This window comes from Trematomus bernacchii, unplaced genomic scaffold (assembly GCF_902827165.1).
Source record: "Trematomus bernacchii unplaced genomic scaffold, fTreBer1.1, whole genome shotgun sequence".
NCBI classification, from domain to species: Eukaryota; Metazoa; Chordata; class Actinopteri; order Perciformes; family Nototheniidae; genus Trematomus; species Trematomus bernacchii.
In genome coordinates this window covers 3910415-3934022 of record NW_022987797.1, presented here as the reverse complement: position 1 = coordinate 3934022, position 23608 = coordinate 3910415, and the positions used below count along the sequence as shown (strand labels likewise).

General features: G+C 40.1%; 2 protein-coding genes across 3 annotated transcripts; both read right to left on the bottom strand.

Annotated features, from left to right (window-relative positions):
• Nucleotides 1–114: 114 nt before the first annotated feature.
• Nucleotides 115–5859, bottom strand: rpp14 (ribonuclease P/MRP 14 subunit). 2 transcript variants are annotated; one of them, XM_034149923.1, is made up of 6 exons: nt 5758–5859; nt 4137–4284; nt 2648–2732; nt 1915–1991; nt 1476–1554; nt 497–813 (listed from the first exon to the last, which is right to left on the bottom strand). In XM_034149923.1, the coding sequence occupies exons 2-6, from the start codon at nt 4226–4228 to the stop codon at nt 757–759; spliced, it is 390 nt and encodes a 129-aa protein (XP_034005814.1). In that variant the 5' UTR covers nt 4229–4284; nt 5758–5859; the 3' UTR covers nt 497–756. The 2 variants fall into 2 exon arrangements, with proteins under 2 accessions (XP_034005813.1, XP_034005814.1); XM_034149922.1 differs by lacking the exon at nt 5758–5859 and having other exon boundaries at nt 115–813; nt 4145–4231.
• A 715-nt stretch (nt 5860–6574) lies between these two features.
• On the bottom strand, nt 6575–18692 carry LOC117497888 (monoacylglycerol lipase abhd6-A-like). Its single transcript, XM_034149921.1, has 9 exons — nt 18630–18692; nt 17287–17401; nt 12496–12655; nt 11080–11193; nt 10116–10248; nt 9854–10011; nt 8887–8941; nt 8069–8169; nt 6575–7209 (listed from the first exon to the last, which is right to left on the bottom strand). Exons 2-9 carry the CDS (start codon nt 17388–17390, stop codon nt 7030–7032), a joined length of 1005 nt encoding a protein of 334 aa, XP_034005812.1. The 5' UTR covers nt 17391–17401; nt 18630–18692; the 3' UTR covers nt 6575–7029.
• Nucleotides 18693–23608: the final 4916 nt, after the last annotated feature.

Below are 23608 nucleotides of genomic sequence, written 5' to 3'. Positions count from 1 at the left end.
TTAAACAAAATAAAGAGCAGATTAAACATCAACAAATGTAATGAAGCGACTGACGCCTCTTTCTTCTAGCTGCTCTATCCAAATGCACTTCCTGCTGTGCACATGATCAAAAAATGAACATCAATTACAACACAAAAACAAAAGGGAGGGGATTCTGTCATGAAAAAATACTGCTGCAACCAAAATATTTCGGGAAGTCGGGCTGCACTGTTTGTGCTGCAATGGAGACTTTATTTATTCACTGCAAATAACATAATGTTCTTCCTCCTCTTCCTCCTCTCACTCCTTCTTCTGCTGCTCCTCAGGCATCATCACCATCACCTCCCCCTCCATCACCACCTTGTCCTTCACAGAGCACGTCACGGCGATGAAGGCGAACGACATCTTGATCTTGCGAATCTCGGCCTCGGCCAGCACCTCCTCTCCGATGTAGAGCGGCGCGGGGAAGCGGATCTCCTGGTACAGGAAGATGCAGCCGCGGCCCGGCATCCTGGTTCCGAGCACGGCCGAGATCAGACCGTTGATAAGGACGCCGTGGACGATGGGCGCCTCGAAGGCGGTGGTGCTGGCGTAGACGGGGTCCAGGTGGACCGGGTTGTTGTCGCCCGTCAGCTCGGCGAACAGCTGCACATCTCGGGCAGAGAACGCTTTGGTGAGGGAGGCTTTCTGGCCGACGTGGAGCAGACGACAAGAGGGAGGAGAGAGGCAGCGCCTCGGGTTAACAAAGAATCTGCTCCACAGGAAACTCATCTTCCGTCAGTCCAGCTGCAGCTCCCGACTGTTTCCTGTCAGCGCCAGCAAGAACGGAGACACCTGGAGTCAAAACAAAAGAAATAAGGTTGAGAAATGAGTCCTAAAACACAGGTTCCCTAAATAAAAATCTATTAATACCTGTAGGGAAATTCAGGTGTCAGAGCAGTAACAGCAAGAATTTCCAAAATTGGGATCAATAAAGTATCTATCTATCCATCTATCTATCTATCTATCTAAGACAATTTAGCACATTTCTGCGCAATACTACCCTTTCCAAATTGTACTGTATGCGATACACAGTCATTTGTGATATACTTATTATATATTACCTTTTTTGTATTTTATATTTTTTAACATTTGAATGTCTCCTACTGTGTTCATCTATACACCAAGCAAATTCCTTTCCTTACAAAAAATCAACATTCAAAATACACAAAGGTGTACAGTATAAAGGTGAATCCAAGGCGGCGTCCTCTTATTTTTATTGTTTTATTTGTCTGTTTTGCCCTTATTACAGAGGGACTGGTAAGGTTTGCGGATCAGATTTGAACCCTTATCCACTGCCATAAGGAGCCTCAGTACTATTAGCTCTCTACTAGAGCTTACTGTGCAGCCCAAGATGTATCATTCTAACTTCCACTCAGATATCTAACTGCCTCTAAGCAGCTAATGCACAACATAAAGATCCTTTTTGCACACTGATCTGGAGTGGATGTGCTGACCTGCAGCACTCTGAAGGCGCAGGCTTGTTTCTGGTACGAGCCCAGCAGAGTCAGGGAGCTCCACAGCTTCACCAAACCCCTAAAAAACACACACACACACACACACACACACACACACACACACACACACACACACACACACACACACACACACCACACACACACCACACACACACACACACACACACACACACACACACACACACACACACACACACACACACACACACACACACACACACACACACACACACACACACACACACACACACACACACACACACACACACACACACACACCACACACACACACACACACACACACACACACACACACACACACACACACACACACACACACACACACACACATATATAAAAAACATCTTGTGTAGAAGGAGTGAAAATGTGTTTTCCATTGTGCTGCTGCTGAACTCACTTGCTGTAAACACGCAGAAAGGCAGTGAGGGTGTCTTTATCGTACTTCAACAGGTCAAAGTTCAACGCTGCTCCCACCTGGAACACATACACAAAAGCTAAATAGGTATAGTTACTCTAATACTGCACTTCAGTACAGTTTTGAGGTAATTAATTTTACTTTATACTACATTTTGGAAGCCAATATTGCACTGTTTACTCTACTACATGTATTTATTGCCCAGGTTATATCTTAATTAAAAAATGTAAAATAAATGTTTAGCTTCACCTTTATCAGCTACAACATGAAAGTCATGCAAATGTGTATATCACTAACTATAAATCAAGTAATATATATTATTTATGACTCTGAAATGGGGCATTCTGTATAATGAGTACTCTTGTTGGTACTATAAATATCTTTTTGTAATATTACTTGAGTAAAAAAGTGAATGCAGGCCTTCTACTTAAATCGGAGTATTGTATTTATTCTACATCTGTATAAATTATATTATATAACTTCAGAGATATTTTTCATTAAGACAAACCTCCAAAACTTTTTTTTGATAAATGATTATTTTAAAATGTAAATAATAGTGAAAACACCCATTATAATTTCCTGAGGTTAACTGGTAGTCATCAACAAATAAAGAAGGTTTGTCAAGTACATTTAAACTTGAACCAGCATTTCATGGATTATCAGAGCAGATCCCGCTGTGGGAATTGAACCGTTGACCCAGTGTTGGTGAGCTCACCTCTCCATACAGACTGTCCAGCCCTGAGATGATGAACTGCTTCAGATCGACCGCACTCAGTCGGGTAGACTCATCCTCCAGAACGCTACACACAGAATACATCATGTGGATCAGGGTACAGATGTCATGGGTAAAGATGCAACTATATTATCATGTTGTAGACACCACAATATTAGACACCGTTTGATCCAAAGCAACTGACAATAAGTGCAATTAACCATAAAGATACAAGTAGTAAATTGTGGTATATTGTTTTTATAATTTATAAAAAGAGACACAGGTAACATGTTTTATACCTTTATATTGCACTTCATCTTATTTTAAAGGTGGGGTAGGTAATTTTGGAGAAACCAGCTCGAGTGCGCTAGAATTTGAAAATACACAGGGTGTTTCTCAATCGCGAGTACGCTTGCTTGGTAGCACATGTCTGCCGAGCATCTTGCTTCAGAAGCGAGGCAAGAATACTTCCTGCCATTCGGAAAACAAAAAGTGGAACAGGCTAGCAAGTGTGCAGGTGTGCGTCATATGAGAGGCCCCGCCTTACATCTTCCGCCACAGATTTGGGGAAATTGGTCTGTGCGCAAAGCATTGTGGGGATTTTAAGACCGCGGAGTCTACTCATGTGCAGCCTCGAAATTTCTCCAAACGGAGTACGCCGGGCTCGGTAGATTTCCAAGTATGCTGGAGATTGGAACAGTACTTCGGCGGCACTCGATGACGTAGTATGCTTGAAATAGTGGCTCTGAAGCAGCTTTACTCGAGATTGAGAAACACCCACAGGAAAAAATCTGCCACTTCCTTACAGAGCCCCTCCTCCAACACACACGAACGCGCACATGACCAATGAGGGCACGAGATAAGTTTGTGCACAGATGGAAGGCTGACAGGCAGGTAGGCCATCCAATCATTTTAGCCGGGCCGGCTAAAATGATTGGTCGTGCTTTTTACAGTGCTACGGCTTCCACAGATGACATTCTTTTATGGATTTTTTGTCAAAGCACTTAAGATATTCATTGCTATCGGGATGTTAAGAGCATTCCATGGAATATAACAAAAAGTGTATCTCGAGCCGGTTTCTCAAACTTACCTACCCCACTTTTTAAAATATGTATTCTTTATTTACAGATTCTTTTTTTTTATAAAATCGCTCGCAGTGTGGTGAGGTTGATCCTACCTTGCAATGTTTCTTTTGTAAATTAGTGACTGTCATTTCAGAATTTTCTTTTATCTGTACATTTGAAATATTTCCTTATTAATTTACAACTTTAATCTCAAATAATATTTGAGTTTATTTCTCATAAATGTTATCTTGTAAATTGTACCCCCTTTCCCCCAGCTTCCAATTGTAAACTTTTTGTTTTACCTGAGCCTAATGCACCCTAAAACAAAAATAAATATGATCATCTTTAAAGAGTTAATGAAGAGCCAATTAATAAAACAATACATCGGTATTTATAAACAGTATTAAAAAAGAGATAGAGAGACTTACAGGCAGACCTTCATGTAGTGGTACGGCGAGGCGTTCTTCAACACGACCCGTTGGTAGAGCGCAGGTTTGTCTTTTGTGTCGGCGCAGCTCATTATATTAAAGCATCAGGGAACATCAGGGAACTCCAACAGATAGTAATCAGCTCAGACTATAAAAGCAAATTATTCAAGATTAAAAAGTCATCAACTAAACTCAACATGATTTATTTTAAATAAATGTATGCATTTCACTTTGTAGACTGTGACTTCTGGAAAAGCTCACTAGGGAACCATGTGTGGTTAAATCCACAGCTGGAAATAGTCCCCAACTAAAGCTATACGTCCTGGTGTGAAAAAGGTTTGATTCAACTACAGTGACATGCTGTTTTTAAGAAATTCAACTATATTTGCAAAAAGTTTGCCAGTAACACCAGATTGAAGTTTGTGATAACTGGTATAGGATCAATACTGGCTGGTACCTTAAAGGTGGGGTATGTAATTTATTTCAGAAACACTGAATTCATCTGTGGAAGCCGTGGAAGCCGTAGTACTGTAAAAAGCACGACCAATCATCTGAGCCGGCCCAGCTAAAATAACTGGATGGCCTACCTGCCTGTCAGCCTTCCATCTGTGCACAAACTTATCTCGTGCCCTCATTGGTCATGTGCGCGTTCGTGTGTGTTGGAGGAGGGGCTCTGTAAGGAAGTCTGAAGGAAGGGGCAGATTTTTTTCGGCTGCGTAGTTTCAAATTCTAGCGAATTTGGTTTCTCCAAAATTACATACCCCACCTTTAAGTTAGGTATTTAAATAAAATAAAATAAAATGTATTATTTAGGTGAAAAGGGTAAAACAGTGCATCCCTATTACTAAACTCATAACATAATATTTTGTCCTCTCTCTTTTTTAACCAGACTTTACTCTGTGTTGCTCCATCCTACACTCTACCTCAATGTAGTTGTACTAGTTTGATATTACTGTATCGTGCATTCCAACTTATTTCTTTATATTTATATATAGTTTATCAGATATTCCATATATTTATTGTGTAGTTTTTACTCCAGTGTAATGCATGCTGTAACACAATCATTTCCCTATTTAGGATCAATTAAGTACATCTCTGTTTTCCTACGTTAGGTTATGAAGGTCAGGAGACTGAAAGACATTTATAAAAGCCCCGGTTTTAGTTGTAATGCAACAAAAGCGCACAATATATTGTTTCAAAAAACGTTTAGAATGGTGTTCCTGCACTCTTATAGCAAACATGTTTTTTCACACAAGCAAATAATAAACTTAGCTAACAACATAGCCAGCTAACCTCTAAGTCACAATTAAAACTTGCTGTTACATTAAACGTAACATCTGACATAATAAATAACCCTTACATTTAAAGTCTGACAGACAACCTTTTCGTCACGAAAATGTCAGAAACATGAATGCAATTATAGACATTTAAAAAATATGTATAAAGAACAACCTGAATCTAGAACTAGCTTACAGTAGCTAAACTAGGTGAACTGGCTTGTAAGTCTACTCTAGTTCGTAGCTGCTACACTGACAGCTGAAAACACCTAAGAGTAAAGTAAATGCAGTTTCTGGTTTGATAAATGTTTATTAAGAATTCAGTTGTTAAGCATTTAACTCACCAACTACATCCACATTGAGAGTTCAGCGTGTTGTGAAGTGTAGCATGCCCCTGGAGTCAGCGCATGCGCAGTCATCACAGACGGATATCTCAAAGAGTACACAATAGTAAGATGGTTCACTCCGTCCAAAATACCAGGAATCGCAAAATATACAGTAACGGTGATAAATGTCAGGTATACTAAAAGAAAAGTGTGATAGTTTAAGCAAAAGTACAATGGCTATCATTTCATTTTTTTACATTTGCGATCCATTTATGATATTGTGAAAGAAAAGTGGATAGTAGAGATGACTATCTAGATATAAATCGAATAAAAACCATAGACTCTGTATATATAGATAAAAACCAATAAACATTCCGGCATGGTGTTAAATACATGAAATGTAAAAACAATGCTTACATGAGAAATACAAATATGATGTTTCAATCTCAGAAAGTGCAGAATTTCAATAATCTAACAATAGGCATAAATTGAGTCAACAATAATATCTTTAATTTGACCGAAATATACCCCAAGCCAAAATATACATGAAGACAATCTGAAAATTATCAACAATCAGTATTATTTATCCTTCAATTATTTTATCTTCATGTTTTTGTTGCAAATGTCAAGTTACTTGTGTAATTCTTCTCAGCAAATATAATAATTTGCACACCAAAGGGACTTCTGCTCTGGAGTGGTATCTTGAATAAATTATCTACTCTTTGACAGAAATGGTAACGCTGTAAAGATGTGTTGCCCCCCAGCGGTCAGATTTTGAGTTACATGCAAAAACAAAAAAGAGCAGAGGAGTTTCCAAAAATTCAATAAAACAAGATATTTTTCCAGCAGAATATTTATTTCTGTATTCCCAATCTATTTGTACATGAGCTGGCATCCCTCCATCACCTCATCTATCAAACTCGATTCACTTTCAGTGCAATTTTATTGTGATTTCCAAAAGAATGATTTTCATGAGGTTAAATTATGCAGCACGCACAAAAAAAAACGTATTTTCACATGAAACAAGACACTGAGAAACATGGTTTCTGAAAGAGAAATGTGCAAAATCCCGAAGCAGAATGTTTTCTTTCAACACTTATCTAAAATAGAGACTACAGCTTCCTGCTTGGTGCTGCGTGTCTAAAAACGTCAGGAATATTTGGAATATTAAAATGTTACAGATATAAACTCTGTCATAGCCAAACTCTTATACCAAACTACAAAAGAGCATCAAACCAAATTCACAGCCTTCATCGTCCATTCTGAAGTCATAGGGTTATAAAGTTTGCTTCAGGAAAGTTTCTTAGCGTTTCCACCATTGACTTCCTTCTTAGACAGGAAGTCCATGACGAGATTGGCAGATTTCCTGGGCCGCTCCAACGCCACAGAGTGACCACAGTTTTCTATCAACTCCACCCGACAGTTTGGCAGCGCCGCCTGCAGCACCGCTGCCCCCGACACGTCCACCACCTGGAGGAAAAGCAACTGTCACGAAACACAATTTTCCCAGGGATAAATAAATAAAATAACTAATTACCAAATATCTTAATGAAAACAAATGAATTAATAAATAAAGTATTTTGATTCTAAAAAGTCTGATAATTTATAACTGGAAATCTACTTTTTGTAATTCCATTTTTTATAATCATGTTTTCATAATGGAACTGCGGATATACAGTATGGGCTTTATATAGACAAGGGAGTGCTTTTGTTTGCTTGCATGCCGGAGAAAAAACTCATCTCCGATCACATCATTAGACATTAGATCACAAATTCAGTTGACGTTGTATTTGGATTATGATTTACATTTCTGGAAAGTCAAGTTGATGTTTACATTTGTTTTGTTTTGTTTAACTAAACATCTCAGCACATGCTTTTTGGAAATGTGTGCCGGACACCCCTCACCTGACCTCAAGTCAGTTGTTTGTTGCATTGTTGGACGAGCCTTAACATTTTCATTGCCATCTACTACTGTGTAGATATTTTGCATATGGAAAAGAGCAGTGGGCCGCTAGTGCCCTGCAAAGTACCAGATTCTCTGTCCTTGGTCCGTTCTGGGACTTGAACCAGAGACCCACTGGTTCCTGCGCCAAGTCCCTGAGCTATCGCCACCCAGAGTGATATATAAATAAACTTAAAAACACAGCTAACTCTATTAGAGCGCTTTAGATCAAAGAAACATAGACCGCTTAAAGGAGAACACATAAGAGATCAAATATGTAGGGCCAAGAGTTGAATAAAATCATATAAAACAGGACACATGGAGAGGCAGTGAGGAGCGGTTTAAGATCAGTCGGTGAGTCCGAGGCTCCAAATGATTCATGTGTACCTGATCCTCCTTCCCCCAGATCACCTGCACCGGGGATGTGATCAGGTGCAAGCTTTCCTGCAGCGAGTGACGAGACTTCTCCCCGACGATCTCCATGAACACTGAACCACACACACACACACACACACACACACACACACACACACACACACACACACACACACACACACACACACACACACACACACACACACACACACACACACACACACACACACACACACACACACACACACACACACACACACACACACACACACACACACACACACACACACACACACACACACACACACACACACACACACACACACACACACACACACACACACACACACACACACACACACACACACACACACACACACACACACACACACACACACACACACACACACACACACACACACACACAATTATTAAAAAGGAGCAAATTACAAAAACACATGAAACAACAATAATTAAAGACATCAAATAATCCTGGGAATTAAATTAAAAAATGTTGTCAATAAAACTCCAAACTTGGATCTTTATTTGGATCCCCATGGAGATGGGAAGGATTCTTTTCTAGAGCTGCTTTTAATGTGAAACAACCTTTGCAGGAAGTGTTATGGTTCATTTGACCAGCAATAAATGGGAAGAAGCACGGTATTCAGAATTTGCACAAGCAGATCAGAAACAAATATGTGTAGTTTTAATGCAAAAAGAAGGGAATTAAGCATTTCCTATGTTGGAATAAGGCTCTTTTGAGGACTCTTTTCAAACGTGCACTGCTTAGTGGAGGAGGAGAGAAGGAGTTCAGAGAGGAGCAGACTGACCTTCTTTGTAGAAATCATTGTTGGGCAACCTGTTGTCAAGGAGACCTCGCAGGAGCTGTTAAAACACACACACACATCAATGGGTACACAGTGCACTGTACTAATGATTCCTTTACGCCAGATATGAAAAAGCATGTTTGCAACCAAAAAATGAAAAGTCTGTCGCAAAGCTGAAGACAGAGACTCCTCTACTTAACAGCCCTTTTGTGTTTAAAGGGGCCCTATTATGCTTTTGGGGGTTGTCCCTTCCCTGTAGTGTTCTAGAGGTTTGGGTGCATGTAAATGGTCTGCAACGGCTCAAATCCCTGTGTTCCCTCCAGAGGGACTTTCTCTCACACACACTCCCCCCCTGCCTGAAACGCCTCCATTGGACTCCTTTGTTTACTTCTGTAACATAATGAGGACACTTCCATAGGCTAGCATTCCAACACATTTTCCTAAATAAACTAAGGGGCGGGACATCTCTAAGACGTAGAGCAGACTGGGCTCTGGTTTCAGACAGAGGGTGAAAAGAGGTGCTGCAGCACAGGCAGTATGAGAACAATAAGGATCAAAGCATGGAAACATGCCACAGTAGAGGAACTGCAGAATAGGCCCCTTCAGACCTGAGCTCTTGAAAACATTTCTTACTGAAACTGTCCAGCTTGTAGATGTGTCACACAAAGATGAAAGGCTTTTGTAGAGGAGTTAAGCTTGCAAAATCAAATTACAATCAGCCTCAAGTTAGGTTTTCATAAAAGTCTTGATAAAGAAGATTTGCCAGAATCATCAACTTTTGTTGCCACAGAGTTTACTTTTCAAAACACACTTTCAAATCCAATCTTCTTTTTCTTTCTTGGTTTACACTTTATACTGCAGCAGCAATAGTAATAGTTGTAGAGTATACTAATAGTAGCTGCAGAGATATATAGAAACTGTTGTTGTGCACATCTGGACTGAGGCCCTAGTACCACGGCTGTCTCTGTACCTGCTTGGGGAGGCTGATGGGGGTGAAGCAGCAGAGCTTCAACATGGACTCCAGCTCCTGAGTAGTAGTGGGGATCAGAGGGATGGACCCCTGCTGCGGAGTCTTCTCCATCTCCCTCAGGCGAACGATGAACTCAGACTCTGTGGGAAAAACCAGACCTGCAGGACAGAGAGGAGGAGAGCTTCTGTCACTCACATACACCGATCAGTATGGGGTTTGAATCCTGGAGAAATCACATAGATCAGATGTGTGCTGAGTTTACCTGCCGGACACATCAGGGTGACGCCGGACAGGTGAGCAGGGTGATGGGCAGCGTACACTCCAGCGACGTTCCCCCCCATCGACGTCCCCACCAGGTGGAAGGGTCTTTTGTCCAAACCAATACTCTTCACAAACTGCACAGGGAGAGACACAAAGACAGAGGGGATCACTATCTGCTCAGTGCCTCTGTGCAGCCTCTACAGCTGAATACAGAGAGTGGGCCCAGGTGTGCAGTGGATGAAAACAGTAATAAAGAAGAATACCTTATCATTAATTGTCTTCTCTTTTAATGCAATAGAAATGTGCCACTTTACATGTGTAAAAAGTGCAATTTAGAAGACAAATATATGGACTATAATGTATTTTCTATTACAGATTAAGATTCTATAAAGCCATTTGAAGAGCTATTATTCCCTGTAGTCCATTTTGCTTTGTTTAGGACATTTTTGGGCATTAAACTATTTAAAAACGTTGTGATCAGATGCCAGATTGCAAGCACATATCCAAGAGGAAGAGCCAAATGAACAAGTATAGCATGGGGAAACACCACGTGGAAGACCACATCTGATTATTAGTGACTTTTAGTGTTGATAGGTGTATCTTTTTAACAGAGCCAGGCTAGCTGTGTTCCCAATCTTCTAGTTGTTATGCTAAGCTAACAACAGTATGTCCTGACTCCAGCTACGGCGCACAAACTAGGGATATCTATCTATACGTCTCATTCTATTTTTACTTCCCGTAAATCATCTTCACCACACACACACACACACACACACACACACACACACACACACACACACACACACACACACACACACACACACACACACACACACACACACACACACACACACACACACACACACACACACACACACACACCACACACACACACACACACACACACACACACACACACACACACACACACACACACACACACACACACACACACACACACACACCTGGTGGATTCTGGCGACCTGGCCTTGAATGCAGTAATCCTGGGCCCCGGTGCGAGTTGTCCCCTCGTGTCCGGGCATGTCCACACACACCACATGCAGGCCTCTGGGGAGATGCTGGAAGAGAACACACACGCACCCAATTATAAAATAAATGAAAAGATAATACTTTATATATAATGAAATATAGAGTGCAGAAACAAGACGCACACGGGACAAAACATTGATCAAATATGTAAAAATAAGATACAAAAAATTGAATTAATTACGTATAGACAATTCCTAAATTGTTTAGCAGTGTTTAAAACACTAAGATCAGGAAAACATTATGCATCATTTGATTAGATTATTCCCAGGTTATAAATATCTATCCCGGGAGCTATGCTCTTTATATCTCTGCTTCTCTAACATGAATCAGATAGAGAACTTCTTTGACCAAGTGTGAACGTGGTAAGTTTCTCTGACGTCCTGTGAAGAAGAGTTAGCCTCCAGGCCAGCGTTATAAATGCTTATGGGTTTACATGGAGAACAGATGGTTTTTCTTCTGCGCGGGAAACCCATTTCAATCGATTCAAACATGTAATTGCATTTATCACACAAACAATCTGTGATTAATCATGATTACGTGTATTTGTTTTAACTCCCCCCCAAAATACAAGTAAACAAGTGGAGACATTGTGTAATAATGTCATGCATGACAAACTGGTAAAAGACATTGGGGGACATTTTTACTTTATTTTTAACATTTCAGATTTTTTTATTATTAGCATGAAGTCTGACCATTTTCCAAAACGTAGCTAAAGCGTCTACAAAGCCGCTGTTACGGAGAGCCTCTGTGAGTGCCCTCTGTATAATGTGTGCTCGCTCCATCTGCTCCTACAGTGGTGACTGTCCACTATCACTTCTATACTAAACCATTTCAACAAACTGACACATGCTTTAGCAAAATGCCTTTCCCCTGTTTTCACCACACCTAAAGCAAACAAGTGCAGAACATTAGTCATGGATCAGGTGTGCCGTTACAGCGGGGGAGTGTGGGTTCTTACTGATGTCTAGTGGTCTCCAGTCGTGCCATACATGTAGTTTGTGCCATTTGCTTTCTTTGCCTTTTAACTGCAATACAATTCATTGTACAAATCTGTGCTGGAATTACTGGAGGAAGTGGGGGTAAAACTAGGCTATGTGGTTAATCTGAGTTTTTTTTATGGGTGTTAAGGTTTCCGGATTTACCGAGCCTAGTCCCCATAGACAGAGCTACTGCCGCCGAAAAAAGGGGGCAGTAGCTTATGTCCAAGTGACTCAAATTACAAAAACATTCATGAAAGCATGTTATGTTTGTCATATTACATTTCTGCCAATAGATCCCTTTTTATTGTGTGTGCAAGAGAAGAACTGTGTCCCTGTATGTGTGTATGATACCTTGACGATGGGCAGCCACATGTCCTTGGAGGCGGAGAAGCCGTGCAACAGCAGCAGGGACGGCGTGGCCCCCCCCGGCGTCCCGCGGCTGCTGTAACAGAAGCGGTAACTTCCGCTCTTACAGTACCGGATCACCAGCCCCAGCCTGCGGCGCATGTACCTGAGGAGGATCACAGGCAGTGATTATCTGTCATCTGAATCTGCCCCTCTAGCTAGAGACCTAGCAGTAAACAGCAACTCAAAGTTCAAGTTCTTAATTTGTCCCTGAGGGGGGATTAGTTCTGCTGATGTAGCATGAAAACAACAGCAACACAGGACAAGACACAAGCTAAAAAGCAAACTACATTATCACTCATAAAACACATGAAAACGAGTGACGGGGGAACACATGAAATACAAAGAGTTTAGAAAAAGTTAAGACAGAAAGAAAGAAAGAGAAGGAAATAAATAAATAAATGCACAAGTACCTAGTATCTCTGAGGAAATCTAAACTTCTCCTGTATCATCTTTTGTTTTTCCTGTTAGTCAAATTGTGATTACATAATTTAAAGCCTGATTACATTTGATTTAATGTTACAGTTTTCTGTAACCGAGCATTTTATTCACGTCACAAAAACCCCTATTACATCACTGTGACTCAGCACTGTGTGTGTGTGTGTGTGTGTGTGTGTGTGGGTGTGGGTGTGGGTGTGGGTGTGGGTGTGGGTGTGGGTGTGTGTGTGTGTGTGTGTGTGTGTGTGTGTGTGTGTGTGTGTGTGTGTGTGTGTGTGTGTGTGTGTGTGTGTGTGTGTGTGTGTGTGTAACTGGGTGAAAGAGCACTGCCAATCCGACCAACAAGTATTTTGTTTCCTTTTTTACAGCTTTGACAAAGTCCGTTAGGCCAAGGCACACCAACATATCTGCTCTTTAGGCTTCATCCGGACAGATTCACTCTAGTGGCTGAAGACTTTTCTTTTTGCCGCTGCTTTTAATTGAACTATTCATATCTTAAACTGCACTGTAACTTTTATCCATGTATTTTTTCTTTTAATTTAAATGCCATTTTCTTAATGTCTTTCATTTTTGTAAAGCACTTTGAATTGCCTTGTGTTGAAAGCCGCTGTATAGATAAACTTGCCTTGCCTTGCCTATTATAATATTTTTTACTTATTGTTATTTATTTAAATATAAAATCCATTATGTTGGAAATGGGAAATGTTAATATTAACTTAAAAATATATTATTATATTAGGTATTTTAATATATTTTATGTAAATTGTTATTGCGTGTGTTGTCACTATGTTGATGAGAAGGATCCCAGTGAGGAACAGACTGTCTTTTCTTAGAAACTATTTTGAAAGTTTGAGAGTACATTCACAAACATTCAAGTTTTAATTTGTATCTTTGGGGTGATTTTGGAAACTCCTCTGAGCAAGGAAGGAAAGAAAACGTTTACCCTCGGGATGAGATGTGGTTGACCTATGCTTACACATACTGTAGCTCTGATGTGTTGATAACAAATGAACTTTGAGTTATAGACATTCAAATTGAAATTCTTTACCCGAAGAAAAATACAAAAACAAATAATATAAAAAAATGATATATATATATATATATGTATATATAATAAAATAAATGGAAAAAAAAACAATAGAAAATGAACTTTACTGTAACAACACTGCTATATGCAATATATACTTTACAAATATGTATTATGTTGTTACTGGCTACTTTTAACCATGGTTGTTTACTTATTTCATTTTATAAATTGTACTTGCTTTTTGTTTGCCCTGCCCCATTGCTGTAACAATGTCAACCTCCCCGCTATTGGACAAATGAATGATTTCTGATTCAGATGTTATATCTAAATAACATTATGATGTTACAGTGACCTTGCCATTTGACGTTTCACTACCAACATCTAATCAGTTTGTCCTTGAGTCCAAGAGGATGTATGTGAATAATACCCTGAAGGCAATCCTGAGATATTATGTTCACAAGAATGGGATGGTCGTCCTTTAAACATAATGCGTCCAATGATGCAACCCTTGAACACAGAGGTGCTGGTTTTGGAAAAATGTACAAATCCTCAGGTTACTATCAGATCTTGGAAGGACCCCTGATTAAAACCTGTAAAAATACGGAATGAAGCAGTTTCATCTTGTTGTTTTTTGCTCCAACTGTGTTTGGCTGCAACATTAGCTCCGCTTTTTTTCTTTGACAACTTAAAGGAAACCTATCATGCTATATTTAAATGATATATTGTAGGGCCATACCTATATAAGGTATATTTATACGTTTCTGTTTTCAAAATACCAAACAGATCATGCATTTTAGCCATGCCTCATTTCGCTCTATGTGTTGTTTGCTGTCTATGGGTCTGATTCTGCTGACCACGCCCCCCTGCAGGAGAGGTGAGCCGTGCTCTGATCAGCTGCTGGGCTGTCAGAAGAGGGGGAGATCTCCGTGTTTTATTATATAGAGTCGTTATTCATTTGTTTTAAAGCTCAATAAATAACAAAGAAGACCTTTGACCGGCACTTTTCTAATTTCGTCCGGAAGATTTAAACTTTAACGGACATCTTGACCGGCGAAACAAACTGAAACTGAAACTCTGCCGCACGGTCCCCTCGTTCCTTGGAAGAGGCGGAGAGGTGGGTGTTTGTCATCTGCTGGTGGACTAACCGGAGAGAATTACAGTGCTTGCCTCGACGGGGAGGGATTGCATTGCAGCGGGAGCAAACGCTTGCCTCGGGGAGGGAGAAAGAAAGCCACAGCGGAGAATAAACAGAAGGGTAACCATGGTAACCAAGTCTTCTTCACTGCTTTTGTGGCAGACTACAGCGCCACTTACAGGCCTGGCATATGTACTACAGCGTCTCCAGCGCTTTCGAACGGCAATGGCCGTGGCTGTCTCCTCCTGATTGGTGGAGTTGGCCCAATAGCCGTAGCGCCACCGTCCTGACGTCAGGACAGTGTTCAAATCTGGATCAGTTTTTATCAGATCCGTTGCAGCCCCTTTTTTAGAGATTTGGGTATGGAGGAAAATAGAGAGGGTTGTGTTTTCTGACACTTGGTGAGTTCCCTGGAACACCGGGGACACATATTCATGTATAAAAGACGTACAAAAGTGCATTTTGCATGATAGGTCCCCTTTAAGTTAGATGTCTAATGAAAAAATCCAACAACCAAGACCTAATTGCTGGACTGTGTCTCACCACCGTGTAAAAAGTAAATTTATGACAAAAACCACAACGCGTGAAAATATGTTGCCACTAGAGACAACCAAATGTAACAAATGGCTCCTTTGATTATAAGTGTGGCTTTCCCTAGGTTTCGAAATGGTTGAAAACACTGGGGTAATATAATAAGTACACAATTATCAGCAACATGTGATCATAGTATCACAAGTAAAAGGACTTATTCTGCAACAACAAAAAATCGCCACCATGTGAATATATTATTATTAGGGCTGTCAGTCGATTAAAATATTTAATCGCGATTAATCGCATGATTGTCCATAGTTAATCGCGATTAATCGCAAATTAATCGCACATTTTTTATCTGTTCTAAATGTACCTTAGAGGGATATCTTTCAAGTTTTTAATACTCTTATCAACATACGAGTGGACAAATATGCTTTATGTTTGTTTATTATCATTTGAACAATGACAAATATCCTCATGAATATTAAACACAACAACCTGAACATTACAAATATTCGCCTCAATTCAACCTGGAACCTCTCTCATACAATAATACTGTGTGTGTGTGTGTGTGTGTGTGTGTGTGTGTGTGTGTGTGTGTGTGTGTGTGTGTGTGTGTGTGTGTGTGTGTGTGTGTGTGTGTGTGTGTGTGTGTGTGTGTGTGTGTGTGTGTGTGTGTGTGTGTGTGTGGAGAGAGACACTGTGGATGATCGTTGGAGCTATGTGCAGCTCAAGGCATATATGCTCGAATGGGAGCTGCCTGGACGCTGCAATCATGTTGCGCGTACTATCCGTGCTGAGTGTGCTGACTTTTCGTACAATGTCCCACTGTCTGGCGAGCTGCATCAAGTCAAGTGCTCGGCGCAGTTGTCGGCGAAATGTCATTGAAACAGCTCCTTATATCCGTTAGCGCAGCTAGCTAGCACCAGATGCTAACAACAACAACACGTAAGGTGTGCCTCGCTCGCGCGAGTCGCGCCACACATACACACTCCCTCCCGGTTCTCCCGATGGCCAGTCCGGGCCTGCCAGTGAGCGTGGAAGTGTGGTCTGCCACAAGCGGGCGGCAGGAGCGGGGCTGTCAGCATCAGCTTGTAGATGGTATTTTACACTCGATGCGCTCTGAAACTACGGCGGCCGAGGACAAAAAATACACATGCGTTAATCGCGTTAAAATAATTAGTGGCGTTAATCTTTTTTTGCGTTAACGCGTTATTAACGCGTTAACTTGACAGCCCTAATTATTATATAAATATAACATTATTTTGTAATAATTAATGTTGTTGCAGAGCAATATTTAACTGTTGTAGACAAAGTTCTCTTGATTCATGTTTATGATTTTCTTTTCTTAACTTTTTATATTGGATAACTTTACCGTTTTGTTTTACCTCAAATAGTTATTCCACTGGTTTAATCTTTAGTGATGCATTATGTCTAAATTGTATCCTGTTTTTTTATGAGTAAATGTTCTTATTTACCTTTTTAGTTATGTCAGATTTAACTGTTAGCTCATTTCCATCTGCAGTCCCTAGGCAGTTACATAACATAACAATCAACAGACTCTACACCAATGACCAGTCTAACCAGTGTGTGTGAGTGTGTTTACCAGTTGTAAGCTTTAAGGAGGGATCCAGGCCAGAACATGAAGGAGTAGATGAACGCGAAGACTGGGAGAACCAGAATACATCCTGATATCATTATCATCTCCATGGCTGCACACCCTTTCAAAATAAAACACACACAAATACATCATCATCAATACAAGCATTTGAGTTCAGTAAACCCAGTAAGTTATAATTTTGGCTCTCATAAGTCATAAATCTGTCTCTATAAACATTGACCAGTGTGTGTTATACACCATTAAAGAAAGGGCTGGTCAATATATCTACATTGTAGCCTATCAATATATGATATGAAACAGGATATCGTTTAGATTTTTGATCTCCAAATACTATAATATGGCATATTTGTTGTCTTTTTCTGATTTCTAAAGGCTGCAAACAGAAGGGAGATGTCATTTTACAATTGTTATTTTTTTGTCTGTACCCACTTTATCATTAAATCACATTACTGATACTTATTTATCAAAAATCTCATTGGGTAAATATTTTGTGAAAGCACCAATACTAAACCCTACGGTTTCTTTGCTATGTTGTTATCACATCAAATGTTGTGACATTCTTACGGTATACACCATTTTGATCAACTCTAAAATGAATTCTTATAAAGTGATAACAATTAGCTTAAATGCAATCAGACGAGAAGCAGTTTCTTCTCTGTGCATTTAGAAAAAAAATCAAATGAAATCACCATTTTTTGTTTTAAGAAAACACTGGACATGTATATTTAGACAATAACACGAGCAAAAAACTAAAAAGGTTGGTCTTTAGTAAATGAGAACCTTGCATGAATAGATTAGATCTCAAAAAGAGAAGAGCTTAATAGTTGTTAGAGACTGCTCATAATTTCATGATTTTACCAAAAGGATTTTTTTATGTTAACCTGGCATTATTCACGTTGTATTCATACTGACCTATATATTGCTTTGATTGTTTTACTGTATTGCTTATTCAACTTGAAAATGAACTCAGACGGCGGTATTTAAAGTTATTTTTTCCTGGCGGTGTACAGTAAAGTAGCGGAAGACCGAACTTCCCTTTAACAACGCTGGTTTCCTTTAAGTTTCAAAATACATATTTCCATATTTTATACATAAGGTTTGACGGTAGGGGAAATGAATTGTCTTTTTGAAAAGCCGCAACAAATATTACATTTGAACTGACAGGTCTCCTGGTTATGAGTGTCTTTTGAAAACCTCACATTTCAAACAGGTTCACAGCATGCAGGTTCAACCAACACTAGGAATAACACAGCCAGCGTCTGCATATGAAACATTAATATCATACAGCATGTTTATACCACCTGAGGGGAAGTAGCACCGTACTGTACCTGTCCGAGTCCTCTTCGCTCTGTCACCGCCTGAAGTCCTCCATGCACTCCTCCTCCTCCTCTTTCACCCACATTACACAACAACCTATCATCTCACTTAAAGGGAAAGTCCTGTGCTGCGTTTAGGCACCGTCGGAAATATCACACATCTAAATTATACCTGTTTAACATGGAACAACTGTTGCATTTTAACCATTTTAACTGGATATTCTTCATTTATAAAAGTATAAACTTTAAACTTTATAAAAGCGTACCCATTTCTCTGTTTGTATTTATAGTATTTGAACAACACATATATAAATATATAGTATTATTATTATATATATCAATTTTAATAATTTATGTTTTGATGTGTTCATCACTTTATCGTTGGAGCATGTGTTTTACTTTTTAACAGGTATTACAATACTGCTGGGTAGCTTGTGAATTTTTCCAATGGATCCATAACGTTATCTTAAAGCTCCCATGTCATGCTTTTCCGGTTATTACCCGTCCCCTTGTGTGTTATGAAGGTTTTTATGCATGTAAACGGTGTGCAGAGTCAAAACCCTCAAAGTACACCCTGTAGCGAGTAAAACTCTAACACAGAAAATACCTCCCCAAAACGCCTCGTTGGAGATACGTCACTGCCCATTTGAGTCTTCCATTTAGTTCCGGGTACCGCCTGATGTCATGCGGTACCCGGAACGAAATGGACCAATCCCGAAGAGCTATGGCCACACCAGCAGCGGCGTGTTCCTCCTCCAGAGGTTCGAAGAACCGGCATTTCACAGACGAAAGCTTCCAAAACATTGCCCAGTTTGAGGCCGGATATGCACAGCTTGTTTGGACCGTTTGGAGCAGGGGAAGATCTGGGTATACAACCTGTAAGTTTGCATTGTTATTTGTGTATTTATCAAACAAGACTGTTTAAATGTGTAAACTGTGTTGGACTGCTAAGCCATTGACACAGTGCTAACTGTGCTAACTAAGTTGCTAGAGTTTCCATATATCAACTCTAATATCAGCAGATGGCCTTGCATACATGTATCTCATAGCAGGAGAATGTCTGCATTCACACACAAAATACCTATTGACAGTATATTCCGGGTGATTTGCCGGTCAGTCGCGAAACTTAATTACATTATAGCTGGCGTAGCGATCTAACACACGGAGCTAGAGCTAGTTTTGGTCGGAAAAACATTTTTGTGATGCTACGTTGCTAGCGTTTAAATATATCAACTACAATGTCAGCAGATGGCCTTACATGTTTGTCATGGCAGGAGAATGTCTGCAGTCACACACACGGAATACTCATACAGTATACTGTACTGTGATTTACCGTACATTGTGACCGTACATATACTGCATGTAGCTAACGAGGCTAGCTGTATGCTAGCGCAAAACAATGTATTCATGCAAGTTACATTGTATGGTAGCAGAATACCCGTATACGATTGCAATTATAAACACGTTATTGCTAGCCTAATATGAACCACTAGCTTTTGTTCATAGTAGTTTTATTACACTGCATTATAGTTGCCTTTCCTCCAAGCTAACGTTCATATCGTGTTAGCTACCAAGGTAAACAAAGCTAGGTTAGCATATTAGCAGGCAAGCTGTTCATTACACAACTACTACTAACGAATCTAAAACAACTAAGTTTCTCTAATATTTTGTGATTTGCATTTGATTTCGTCCAGCCAGATCCTGGCGGACAATCCATGACGGGGAAGGGACTTCGACTACTACTGAGGGCTCGTGCTAAAAGGCACCGCACCGACTGTGCACGGGCAAGATGCGAGGAGGAGGAATGAATGATATACCGTGTATATATGTATATTTATGTTCATTTTGTACATTTCTAAAAATAAAGTTTAATGGAAATACTTAGTAGGCCTATCCTTTCTTCCCTGAATTCATATATAGCAAACCATGATTTGATTTCTCATCAAACAGTAGTAGTTTATAACGGGTAAAAATAACTTACTCTTTGTTATGAGAGTAGCTCGTAGGCCACAACGGAAAGACAAGGAGACATACACGAGTTTACAAAACCACGGCACATTTATTGTGGTAAATGCAGAGAGAGGTGGTTGAGAGGATCGCAGAGTTAGTCTTCCTGCAGACGCTTTGGAGAGAGACTGTGTCCGGAGGTGTCCGTGATCGTGCTGATTAGCCTCTTCAGCTCCACCCCATCGTAAGACAAAGGCCCTGGGGCCGTCACACTCTTCTATAACAACAGTTAAAAATATATATGTATATAAAATATACCGCTGTACCGACGCCATGATAAGACTGATGTTACGCTGAGAGCAGCCGGGAAAAGCACTGACATGGGCGCAGCCTCTCTGGTGGTTGACTAATCAGAACGAGTGGCCGAGCTGACCAATCGGAGCACACTAGGCTCACAGGGAGGGGGGGGCAAGAGCTCCAACGAGTCGTTTAGTGGAGAAAGTGAATACTGCTGAATACACATGCTTGACAGAGATGCTGTATGCGAAACCAATGTGAGTTTGGAAAATTGCACAGTATAAATCTATTTTAGTATACCTCAACAATGTAATTATGATCAGTGGAAATGGCCATGACATGGGCCCTTTAATGTATAATAAAACATAAAATAGAATTTGTTGGTTTTATTTTATATTATTAATTAGAATCTTCAAAGCTGTCAAATAAATTCAGTGGTGTAAAAATGACAATATTTCCCCCGAAATTGTAGTGAAGTAAAAATGACTGAGTGCCTCAACATGAGGGCTCCGACTCGAGGTCTGCTTCACATTTACATTTGAAAGTTGAAGCTTCAGTTCTTGCTGAAACATCCAGCGGAATGAAATAATAACATTTAGGGGGGGACCTGGGCATCTTGTCAAATTTTTCATAGAACTTTTGTTGCATCGTTTTAACTTCAAATTCTAAATTAAGTACAGCCACAGAAAATGTGAACTATAATTTAACTTGAAAACATCCTGGAAAGGAGACCAGGTGCAATACAACCTCAACATGAAGAATATGTTTCTCTGTTGTCCCCGTTCATAAAGCATAAAACAACAGCATCAGAGCACGGTGTAGAGTCTCTAGATGAGTTTACAGTTGTCCGTCGTTATTATTATACATCCATGTTGTAGTCCGCTGTATAGAAAACTGTAGTTTCCATAGTTTTCCCACAGCAGCAGACGCACATTTATGACGTCTGCTGGCGCATCATAAACACGTCGGATAGTGAAAGTGCAGTCGGATTCTCTAAAGTACCGCAGTCTCTTCTCCTAAATCCTTTTGAATTCTCCTATCCACTATCCCTTAACCCCATGACGTTTCACTCAGAAGTCAAGGAATAGACGATAGGGTTAGAATTTAGGAGCTGATTTTTTGATTATTCGACCGCAACCTCCGACTGCAAAAATACTGCGGCTGCAAGGCATTGTGGGGCAGCATTTTCTCCTCTCCTTTCGGCGAGGGAGGTCCAGTGGTTCCTAAGCTAAAGGAGGTTATAAAGGAAGTTTGAAACCTCCTTTCCTATCATCTAGAGAATTCGAACGGCACTTATCATGGCTGCCACTGAGGGACTTCCGGGTCATTTCACTCGGTTAGGAAGGTTCCTAAGCTAAATGGACTATTCGACTGCAGCCCAGCTCGAGTGCGCTAGAATTTGAAAATACACAGCCGGAACAAATCTGCCACTTCCTTACAGAGCCCCTCCTCCAACACACACGAACGTGCACATGACCAATGAGGGCACGAGATAAGTTTGTGCACAGATGGAAAGCTGACAGGCAGGTAGGCCATCCAATCATTAGCCGGCCCGGCTAAAATGATTGGTTGTACTTTTTACAGTATTACGGCTTCCACAGATGACATTTTTTTATGGATTTTTTGTCAAAGCACTTAAGATATTCATTGCTATCGGGATGTTAAGAGCATTCCATGGAATATAACAAAAAGTGTATCTCGAGCCGGTTTCTCAAACTTACCTACCCCACCTTTAAAGTAACGTAAATGCATCAAGATTCATTGTCAAATAATATGATTTTTATTATGTAATTCTGCATGATAAGTGCTTTTGATACTTTGATTAGATTTGTAATATTTCTTACGTTAAGTTAAGTTCAGGACTTTTATAGTTGTTTAGTATTTCTAAACTGTGGTATCACTATTTTAACTGGTAACATATCCGAATATTTCATTACCTTTGTCAAATTGTTTATAGTCTAACAATAAACAGATGAACATTACAAACATTATCAAAGTGTTGAGACACTTTTATTGGTTCTCAGAGGCCACAGTTATTTGTCACCAGGGCTCAAGGATAGAAAAATTCAGAAATAAATAGAAAATTAAACATGAAATAACAATATGTAGGATCTTTAAAACTAAAACAAGCATAGCAATAAAACACAATCAGCAGGTGTATGTCAATTGAGTATGTATATAACATGATTAACCATATGTAATATGATTAGGTAATGAAGTCTGCTTGGTTATAGAAGCAGAGGAAATGATCTCAGTCTTGCATATCCTCTGATGACGCTGGGTGCTATTAAAGGCCATAAGACTCTGCAGACCAAATAGTGGGACTCAAAATATCCTTTTCTGGATTTTTATTCATGGTTCAAGAAGTGCCGTCAGACGGTCCGCCGGGTGATGTAACTACAGCGGAACGCTGGCCGGGAAACAAGAAATACTTCACATACCTGCTACACACACCACACACACACACACACACACACCCACACCCGCACGCACGCACACACACACACACACACACACACACACACACACACACACACACACACACACACACACACACACACACACACACACACACACACACACACACACACACACACACACACACACACACACACACACACACACACTCTTTGTAAAACTTTAAAAAAGAGCTCTGCTTCAGGTTTGGGTCGCCTGAATACATTCAACATGAACTAGTGATTTCCAGATTCAACTCTATTTCAAAAATGGTAACAGATAACAGGAAG

Bases quoted from the DNA above. Each gene is read 5' to 3' on its own strand.
- LOC117497888 (XM_034149921.1), bottom strand. From the start codon at position 17,390: ATGGAGATGATAATGATATCAGGATGTATTCTGGTTCTCCCAGTCTTC. The intron at 12,656-17,286 runs GTAAACACACTC...GATCCTCCTCAG, and splicing joins CTCCTTAAAGCTTACAACTG to GTACATGCGCCGCAGGCTGG. The intron at 7,210-8,068 runs GTACACATGAAT...CTTTTCCTCCAG, and splicing joins TCTGGGGGAAGGAGGATCAG to GTGGTGGACGTGTCGGGGGC.
- rpp14 (XM_034149922.1), bottom strand. From the start codon at position 750: ATGAGTTTCCTGTGGAGCAGATTCTTTGTTAACCCGAGGCGCTGCCTC.